This window comes from Quercus lobata, unplaced genomic scaffold (genome assembly GCF_001633185.2).
Source record: "Quercus lobata isolate SW786 unplaced genomic scaffold, ValleyOak3.0 Primary Assembly Scq3eQI_100, whole genome shotgun sequence".
NCBI classification, from domain to species: Eukaryota; Viridiplantae; Streptophyta; class Magnoliopsida; order Fagales; family Fagaceae; genus Quercus; species Quercus lobata.
The window spans coordinates 323624-334468 of NW_022154707.1; the positions used below are offsets into that span (position 1 = coordinate 323624).

The following is a 10845-nucleotide window of genomic DNA, read 5'->3' on the forward strand; positions in this document are numbered from 1 at the left end:
ACAGTCATGTCACTTACCCTATTCATTTTCTTGGATACCTTCTTACCCTTGCCACTTCCATCCTACACTAGACGTTTTCCCGCCCTTTGGATTGGCTCTTCAATCTCAGTATCCTCCACAATCTACGAATACTCTCAAAGTTTGGAGTGCAATAGTCATCGTCCAGAAAGGTTGGTGCACTGGCATTTGAAAGTTCTTCCTTCAAGGCACGCTTTTCATCACTGTTCAGGGCAGGAGTGTTTGAAAAGATCTGCAAGTTCCCAGTTGCAGTACTAAGGGCAAACAACTGATGCAGCTTGTCATGGTCTAGACATCCTTGTTTCCGTAAGTTAGCTGCCTGACAATAGCCCTACAACGTTATTGGAAACATTAGCACAATAAATGAAGCAGTTCATATATTATCAATTTGGACGCAATTTCCATAAATAAATAACTACAATAACTTATATAAATAATAAACAACATTAAACATACTGAAACCACATTCGCCCAAACCTCATCAGGACTAGTCACTGTTTAGGTGTGCTCGTCCCACCCCAATCCTGTGTGTTTAAGCAACTAGCTCCACTTGTGTTGTTTTAGTCGAAGCTTATTGTGCTTCTGAACCACTTTCTTATGGGGGAAAGGATTTCCTGGTCCGTGTATTAAGTTCGGCAGTAATTGATTGCCACATAGGACCCTTGAAGACACCATTCTCCATATTACCCTTAAGTTGTTCCTCTAACATAATCTCAATAAAGATATGTACTACATGGGGAGACCACATTTTGTAATCCGCCTCTTGTGATTCATGTGCTATCTAATTGAAATATCTCACGTGGTAAGCTCATGACAGATTCAATAATCATGCAATTTTAAGTATTGATATATAGGACTTTCATGATTCATGTGCCAAGTAGGTTTAGTTTTCTCCATATACAAAGTAGAAAAATATTCCACAGTTATATCAACACAGATAAAAAAAAATAAAAATAAAAAATTAAAAAAAAAAGTGTGAAAGGAATGTAAGAAATAGTGGTAATATATAAATCCTTCATCGTATGTGACTACATATACAATGTGACCAGATATACAAAATGATGGAAGATCAAAGCAATGAGTTAGTAAACTTAGTGGTCACAAATAGGACTGGATTAGTGCATGGTTAAGTAGATGGTACTCCATAAGAAACTACTCTACCAAACATAATGGGAACAAAATATGTCAGTAGAATCACAAAAGGGACATGCACTAACTTACTTCAACTAGGCATCCATCTCTTACTGAGGCAGGTCATGAAACAATCGGTCAAGAGAGGGCATGGGGTGAACCTTCCCAAAATGACCATATCTACGAACACTCGTGACTGTGCGTTACCATCATTGGAGAGAAGGAACTTCCTAATCACCTGCCTCTTGGTAAAAGCCTTCCCAAACCAAGCATTAAGAGTGTGTGTGATCTCCTCCCACACATGGTCATTGGCAGCATGGCGATACATATTCCCAAGCAAAAATTGTCCAAATACAAGATTACATAACTCATCTACACAGTCGTCATCCCACCTTCTCAAGTCCACAGCCATCTTAAAGAACAACACACACATCTCATACGCAATCATATTACAAGTACAATACAGAAATCCCAATATTGTTAGAGGAACAAATATTGAGCATAGGATCCATATTCACAATTTCCAAATGATAAATGAAAGTGACAATTGGTAGGCTTGTATCAGATATGTATGACATTCATGTACGTATAGTACGACTATATTTATCTATATGTATCTACTTTAAGTATAGTCACATTCATCTAAGTACATTGATGACAAAAGAATTACAAATCCATAAGGCAACTATATTTATGTATCTACAAAGCTTTAATTGTATTGTAGTCAAAGGTACAACAATTTATCAAAACTTCTCTGGGCATAAGGTCATGTGTCTATATTCCAGATGGCATACAAAGTCATGCTTCTAAAGTCATGCAACCGCTACAAGTATATCAACAACTTTTATCATATGAACAATGATGATATTTGCATCCACAGTATACAATTACAAAGTATTGTCCATACCTCTAAAAAAATGATGATAAACCGATTACAATCCCAAAAAACTCATTTAAAATTATGAACCGATGGCAATTGGGTTCATTATAAATTAAAATGGTGTCAAAGAAAGAAGTACTAATTAGTCGGATAATTTTTGTACAGCACCAGCAAGGTGATAGAGCAAAATTTATGAAAAGACCCACACATTGATAAGCATGATAGATGGCAGTAGTTGCGTTTTTAATTTGGATATGTAAAAAGTCCTAAACTCCTAAGCTCAATCCAATGTATCATAAAACTCTCAACATGAAGACCCAAAAAATGTATCACAAAACTCTAAAAAAATAAAGACCCAAAACTCTCAAATTGTAGCACAAAACTCTCAACATGAAGACCCAAAGCTCTAATAAATTTACAGCAAACATCTCTAGCTTTATCAAAGTGAAGACCCAAAACTGAGACCTAAAAAAATGTCACAACAATTTCAGCTAACCCAAAAAGGGGTACCATCAAAGTCATGAAAATGCTATAACAATTACCATTCCACAACCACAACCACCATTCTAGTTTAGAAAAAACAACAACACCGCCCTCATCCATAACAATCTGTACAAAATGAGAACGAGTTCTATATGGGATTCACAAGGTTAGACAAATCGTCCCACCACAGAGAACAAATCCCAAAAAAAAAAAAATAAAATAAAATAAAATAACTAAAACTGGAGTTCTCACACAAACACCACGGACAAGGCAGACAAGAGAGACAAATGAAATATCCCCAAAAAAATTTCTAAAAAATCAGAAGCACAATTCCATACGTCCAAGGGAAATTCATGTTTGAGAAAAAGAAGAGAGAGTGGTGGATCTACCTTACTGTGAGTAGACAAACCATGAATGAAGTGGTGTGGTGGTCTTAGTTTGGCGGTGTCATCGCCAGAGTTCACAGTGCCTGAGGTTGAGCGGCGTTTGAGATCTTCTTTGTCGGATGGGTTGTTGCGGGAAGAGTGAAGGACGAAGAACGAAAGGCAAATCGGAGAAGAAAGGCCGTGAATGGGGTGTGAGATTGGAGAAGAAGAAATGCACTGAAGGGTTCGGTGTGGGTGATGTTGCTCTGAAGAAATGTACTAAAGGATTTTCTCTTCAATGGCTTTTGTGTGAAAGGGAGAGGCACGTGAGTAGTAGCCGTTGGGTGGAGTGTTGAAGAGAGCAAAAGTTCTAAGGTGGATTGGACAACTCTCTGCCATGGGCCCATGTGTTTCTTAGGAAATTACCAAACCACCACTGTTACTCAGTTTCCATAACTCAAAAACACCAAAAAATTGTTTCTGGTTTCCATTACTCATCACTCAATTTAATGAGAATTGAGTGATGAAAACAAAAACTTAGAACAAATCCAATGTTTTGAGTTATGGGGGATGAAAACTCAGTGATGAGTTATGAAAACAACCAAATCCAAACAGCTCCTTAGCCACCAGATCCCTATAGAGGACAACTGTCTAGGAGAATATATAAACTTAGAAAGTTGAGGGGCAAAACAATGAAAATCGGCTAGAAAGACATTTTAGTATAAATTAAACTAAGCTGACAATATATTAATTTTCTATATATTTAGTTCCATTCACAGAGAGAGAGAGAGAGAGAGAGAGAGAGAGAGAGAGAGAGAGAGAGAGAGAGAGAGAGAGAGAGAGTCATCATATTCAAGAACAAGGCAACGTTGTCAAAGCTCATGTCATGGGAACAAGTATTATTGGAGCGGTGCTTCCATGCATGGTTGATGAGCTTTTTAAAAAATGAGTGTGAACTGTGGAGCATGGTTTTCAAATCTAGACCATTCAATGAATTGTAAAAGAAAGAGGTTCAAAGATTTTAAGGTAGAACTGAGGTCAAACTGAAGTCTAACCGTAATGACGTCATAATTAATTTAACAAATATTTAAATATAAATTAATATAAATACAAAATTTAACTAAAATAGTCCCTAAATAAATATAAAGATCTATATTTCAAATGTATTATTGATATGATAAATAAATAAAAATTAAATCAAAAGCAAACATAATAAATAAGCAAGTATATAAGTACATAACAATGTCAAAATTGATTTACTGATTATATATTGATTTTTACTTAAATCACTAACCATACCAAATAGTAAACTTGTTATCAATTTGAAATCTAATATAAAATATTATTAAAATATTAAGAGGATAGTTGATGAAGCTTAAAGCTACTGTGGTAGTAGTGCCATATACTGTGTGACAGTGGGACACTAGTACTGTAATGCATGAATAGAATGAATATCAACAAAGATAAAAACTAATTATATAATAAATATATTAATCTCATTAGAAAAATGAATAAATAAATATTTAAATAGTTATGTGATCTGACGTTTGTGGTACACACGATGGGCAAGACTCTTAAGTCTCAAAGCATTTTTTACTAAGACTATGTATTACAACTTTATCAAACAAAACAAAGATGTCTCAACAAAATGAAAACAAAACAGTGAGAGGAAGGGAAAAAAATAGAAAAAGCCACAGCCATTACTACCACTGGTTTGGACGTTGGAGAGATCCGATCGCCGGTCGTCAACTGGAGGTTGCAATGGATGACAAAGGCAGAAGCTGACTAGTAATTAGCGACTTGTGGAGGTAGATTATCGAAAATTTAGTTAGATCTTATGTTGGAAAATCTGGTTTTGCATCTCATACAAAACACACAGCGGAAGCAACAATCATGGATCTACTTCATTCATGAGAGATAACATGTAATCTTGAATTCTAGAACAAAGAATAGAAAGCGTACCTTGATGCTGTGAAATTCAAAACTAAGACTTGAGAATACATTTAATCTTCATCTCAATTCCACATGGTGTCTAAGAAGTGTGGTCTCTCAATCAATCTTTTGTACGTTGATTCTTAAAGAAAAATTCTTCTTCTTCTTGTAGAGAAAAAACTGTTTTTCCCCCATCATACGTACATACTAACTACCTTAGTAGTTACTTTATTTAATAACTCTTATTAAATAAAAATTGATTATCTAATTGGGTTAGCCTTTTAGGCCTACCCAATTGGACTTTAGTTTGTGGTTTGAGATGGAACCAAAGGGAACAAATAAGACTCTAGCTCCAGTGGGCCTCAGGTTTTTCTGTCAACTCTTAACAAGTCCAAAGTTACCATTAATTATATTCAATGCCATCATAAGAATATAATTGCACCCTAGGCCTTATTAATAAATTATGTCCCAAGACTTTATTATATATACAACCCCTTCATTAAAATATTCATAGTAATACAAAATCATGAATGTTGACTGCCACTTTGAAGATTACTACATCTTAATCCTTGAGTACCCGGTTTAATTCTTTATGTTATTCATCATATATTTATGAAATCCAATTTCATAAATATATACTTTAATAACTCCTTATTGAAGTGGTTGGACCCAACACTCTAAATAACCAAACTCATTAAACTTATCTCAAGGGAATATTTTATATCTCCGTTAAGAGATTATGAATTCAATCTTGAGAATATATGTTCCATCAACATTAAATACGGTTGCCTATATAATGAGGTTTTGATCGTGACTTATAGATCTCACTCCTGATATATCAAAGTAACCTACATCTCATGATCAGGTTCATTATTCTCTCAGGATTTAGAATTAATGTAAATAGAAGCCGTGAGATTTATTATTCATTTGACAGTCATTAGGAGAATAATAAATCTCACAACGGTCCAATTCAATATGTCTTAACTCTTAAAACATATCAACTAGAAGTCTCCACTTCCATGATCAAGACAAATCATCTTAATTGATATGTTATAGTCTTTGTAGATGAAATGCCCAATTTCATCACCAACTACGAACTAAAATTCTGAGTTTACAAAGAACTTGTGATTTATATCTTCTGTGACTAAATCACATAAATCACATACTATGCACCTCATGGACTAAGATAATGTCTCATTAATTCATTTATAAATAATCTCATATAATTAAACAATTTAATTATTTATGACATGCCAATAAATTGGATTTTAGGGCATAAACCCCAACATCTGATACTGCTATTTTCATTTCAGTTCTTTGTATTGATTGATTTTTCTTGGAGGTTTTCTTAACAATGGTGATAAGGTGCTGTAAATACCTCCTTCTTCTTCATTTTTTTTTTTTTTTTAAACTCTATCCTAAAGTGAACCGCTAGAACCGTCTACGGTTTTCAAACCCAAGCGGTTTAACCGCAGTTTGCACTGTTTACTATTTTTTTACAAAGAACGGTTTTTAAGTTTAAAGAATCGTCCTAATGAACAGTTCAAGGTTAACCTTCAAAATCATGCTGTGGAGTGTGGACTATTGATGTGAAGGGTTATGAATTTTAGTGCTTTTTAAAAAAAATATTTTATTCAATTAAAAAAAATACATTCTTCTTGCATTTGGAGATACAAGATTTCAATTTTTGTATAGATTTTATTAAGAGGAAAAGTTATTAATTTTTATAGCTACATTAATATATACATGGGATATAAAATTTAACGGAGATACAAATTTTTTTGCATATATATATATATATATATATAATAAAATTAAAAGTAAAACTTAAATACAGAATTTTAGGTATAATACATTAGATTCTCCAACTTAATTTAAATACTTGAATTGAGTAAATTTAATTATAATATCCTTGGAAAAAATATAAATGTTTGTATTTTACTAGCCAATGCAACTAAGTGTTTGAATTTAATGTGTTTTCTGTATCAAAGTTTTATTCTAAAATAATTATATAAAAAAAAGTTTTACCCTAAAATTAAATTTTTTAAAAATTAAAAAATAATAGAAAAAAGTAAACCAAAAAAAAAAAAAAACATAAATGCAAAAACACCCCATTTGTAATATTTATATCCGCCAAATTGACCTCAGTGATTTACTTTCATTAGCTCTTATGGATCCAAGCCCATAATTAAAGTTATTATAAGAATTGAAAAACCTCATAAGGTTTTTTTGCAATTGGTCCGCAAGCCCAGTAGTGCTTTTTCATTTTAGCCAAAAAAAAAAAAAAAAAGAGAGGTTTTTTTCCAACCCTAGCAGAGTTGCACCTCCAAAGCCAAACGTACAAACGTTAGGGTTTTAGTCTCTCCTCTCCTAAGGAACGGAAGCTCTTCAACATAATCTCTGTCATCTGTGTTAACAAGGTACGACCTTGTTTCTTTTTTCTTTCTAGTTTATCTATCATCACCATAATATTATTCGCCTTTCAATTCTATTATTCTATACCAGTTTTTTTTTTTTTTTCCCCTCTCGGATATATCATTGCCCTTCAAAACTTATGAAAAATCTTTATACGTGTGACATTGTTATTGGGTCTTTTGTTTTTTTGTTTCCATTGCATTTTGTTTCATCCCTTAATACCAAAACTGTATATATATTTTCTTCTTTCTTTTACGAGAAATTACCTGTCGGATCAAGATAATATTTTCCTCTTCTTTTTTTCTGCTGTAAATATGCTTTTTATCTAGCTATATGTGTTTGCTTCATGCTGTGTTTGATTTTATGAATATGGTTGCTTTGTAGGGCAATCAAAAAACCATGATTGAAGTTATTTTGAAAACCACAATACCTATATGCAAAAAATAGGTAGAACAACCTAGCATTGCGAATTACATGAAAAAAAAATGGCAATATAGACTGATTAATAGCCAAAGGATAAACGCTTGAGGCATGTAGGAATGCAACAGTAAAAATATTTTTTACCCTTTTTTTTTTTTTGTGTTTCCTCCATAGTTTTATCAGATTTTGTCACTTTTTCTTTTTTAATTGATAAGTTTTACACCCACTAAGCGGAGTGCATGACCCTCACCTTCTATTGATTGAGATTCTTATTTTTTTTTTAATAAATATTTTATTAAAGATTTTGTGCTTAATTGATTGACATATCCTGGTGTTTTTAACGAAGATATAATATAGACATTAAGAATCTCACCTCCCAAATATTGATGTATCAATAAGATTTTAGAGATGAATGACACTTTTGTTGCTGGAGGGAGTAGAAAATAACAAACTGTAGAGGTTTGATGTTGTACTGTTTTTTCAAGACAGTGTTGTCTCACACTCCCATTTCACACCATCCATACACACCTGACGTCCACAAATTGTGGACATTCATTGAAATAACAATTTTCATTTTTCTTTTTTATAAGTGAATATCCCATGGAATGGGCTTTTACATGTATCCATCCTCTCTTTGTGTAGCCTTGTACTAGCCAACCCAGATGTTGCTACAAAAAAATGAGTTCTAAATACCATGTTACATTCGTGCAACATGTTTTGTTTTGGGAGTGTCATTTTAGTTAGTGAATGTGGGTTGTGATTTAATGCAACATTTGGGGGTTAGATGTCTGATGTCAGTTCCAGGATTATCAAATATTAGCGGCACTTATTTAATTACTTTCATGACAGAAAGCAAATGTTTATAATTAGGTCCCTTAATAATAATTTGGTGGTTGATTCTTTCAATCTCTGATGTTTACACTTCAAATCAATGCTTTGACGCACAATTTGTTGTTAGTGCTAGCTTTTATGTGGATTGGTTTTGCAGATGGCGATGATGTTAGTTTTACTCTTCATGGTTGTTTTAATTGAACAGGTTACTTGGTATAGCAGTGGTCTCATAGTCTTTTTAGTGTTAAGATCAATGTTGATTTAACTCATAAAAAATAATAATAAATAAAAGATTATTGTTGATAGCATTCAATATAGAAATGAATTGACAGCCAAAGTAAACCACCTTGTCAGTTGAGGAACTTCCAGTTACAAACTCATATACCTTAGTTTGGTTACATTAAGACATTAGTTTGGTTTTCTTTATAGTATTAATAATTTAGGAATTAGAAAACAAAATATGTGATCCTGTCAAATGCTAAGGATACCTGTATATGTGTGTGCGCGCGCACGTGCGTGTGTTAAATCAATGTAAAGGACAAGAGCCTTGATCATTGAGATTTCTTTTTATCTAATTCAGGCATTGGCTTGTTTTCTTCATGGTATTGATGATAGTGGGATAATAACAAGTCAAAAGATATGAGCCCACCAAAAGCTAAGGATTATTTATTTGTGAAATCCATTTAGAGGACAAGATCATTGGTCATTCTAGACAGATAAGTTTAATCTGGCATTTGAAGATGATGCTTTAATTATTTCATTAACATTTATATGATCATATTGTCATATCTCAATGATTAAATGTGATCCTCTTTCTACTGCCTCACTGTTCTGAAGTAGTCCTCTTCTGTTTTCATGACCCAACATTTTACAAGTGGTAGCTGTTGCAATATTTTCCCCTTGCTTGTATCTAATGTGTATGTAAAATTTGTTGATCTAGTTTTTTGTCTTTGTTTGGTAAGTTACACGTACACTAATGGATTTTTAACATACAACCTCACTCTCCTTACCATTATTAAGGGAGAAGGAAGTGTCAATTGAACCATAGCTCATTGGCAGTTTTCTGTGTCTTATCTACCTTTTTTTAAAAAAATATTATGTCTTTCTAATGCATTAGATATTGACAGTTACATGTTCTCATTTTTGGCAGTTAGCGGCAAAATGAATTCTGACGTGAAGTATGCAACTGTGATAAAGATTATAGGGAGGACAGGATCAAGAGGGCAGGTGACTCAGGTGAGAGTGCAGTTTATGGATGAAAGCAAGCGGCAAATTACAAGGAACGTCAAGGGACCCGTCAGGGAAGGGGACATCCTCGCCCTACTAGAGTCTGAGAGGGAAGCAAGAAGGTTGCGTTGAGGGGCCCCATATTTGGCCACCCAGTTATTTCAGATGTTTAGGCTAATGCCACCATTAGGTTGTCTGTCTTCGAATAAGATTTTGCATTGAACTCAATAGTTTTGGTATTTTACTTTCACATTTCATTTTGTTGACATTTCAATATTTCGATGGCACATTCCTAAATATCAATTACATTACCAAGTAAGCTTGCAGCCTTAACTAATTATGAGCTTGGTATGATAGTTTTTCATCAAAGATTAATCTAAAGATGTGGCAAGAACAAGTTTAACACATTATATGAATGCATGCTTAGTTTATATGTATGAATTATGATCATTACGATAGCCAATACAGGTGAGTTGCCGTATAGATATGATCTGATGTATTGGATACAATGGAAACTGCGTTGTGATAGTGACTTTCCTTCAAAAAAAATGTTGTAGTCTAGCTATTATGTTCTTTGCAGAGATGAATCTGAGTGCAATAAGAAGGTGCTGTGAATCTTTGTTATGATATCCTATAATGGGACGGAGATTTTGTGTCATTTGGTGAAAATAAAAGCTCCCTGTCAATACCAGGCCATTAAACCTGGGCATTGCTTGCTACACACTTGTTAGTGTGCATCATCCGTACACTATGCATTTTATGTGTCGACTGTGGACATACTTAAAAAATGTGGATGTGCATAGAATTATGAATATTGTGTGTCTAGAGTGTATATTAATAAATATGTATGAATATTTTCCCTCTAAACCTGCCAGATTATATAGAACTGTTAGAGAGGTGGATGGCCACCTTGGTAGGTTAGGTTTTTTAAGATGGTCATCAGCGATGGAATTGAAAAGATGGAAATATTTTATGACATTCACATTGGTGGTTTGGCAATTGATTTGATGGTCAATATTACAGATGTTAATTTTTGTTCTTATAAAGCGTGTAACTTATCAGCTTGTTTTTTAATTAGAAGCATTGCTGTAGGCCGCAATTGGTACTCACCATTTCTTCATTGAGAATTATGCCACTGCTATC

At 33.5% G+C, this 10845-nt stretch overlaps 1 protein-coding gene across 1 annotated transcript; it reads left to right on the forward strand.

Annotated features, from left to right (window-relative positions):
* The first annotated feature begins 7198 nt into the window (after positions 1-7198).
* LOC115972969 (40S ribosomal protein S28-1-like) lies at positions 7199-10028 on the forward strand. The gene is made up of 2 exons (XM_031093185.1): positions 7199-7229; positions 9626-10028. Exon 2 carries the CDS (start codon positions 9637-9639, stop codon positions 9832-9834), a length of 198 nt encoding a protein of 65 aa, XP_030949045.1. The 5' UTR covers positions 7199-7229; positions 9626-9636; the 3' UTR covers positions 9835-10028.
* Positions 10029-10845: the final 817 nt, after the last annotated feature.

Coding starts and splice junctions, on each gene's coding strand:
- LOC115972969 (XM_031093185.1), top strand. CDS start 9,637: ATGAATTCTGACGTGAAGTATGCAACTGTGATAAAGATTATAGGGAGG.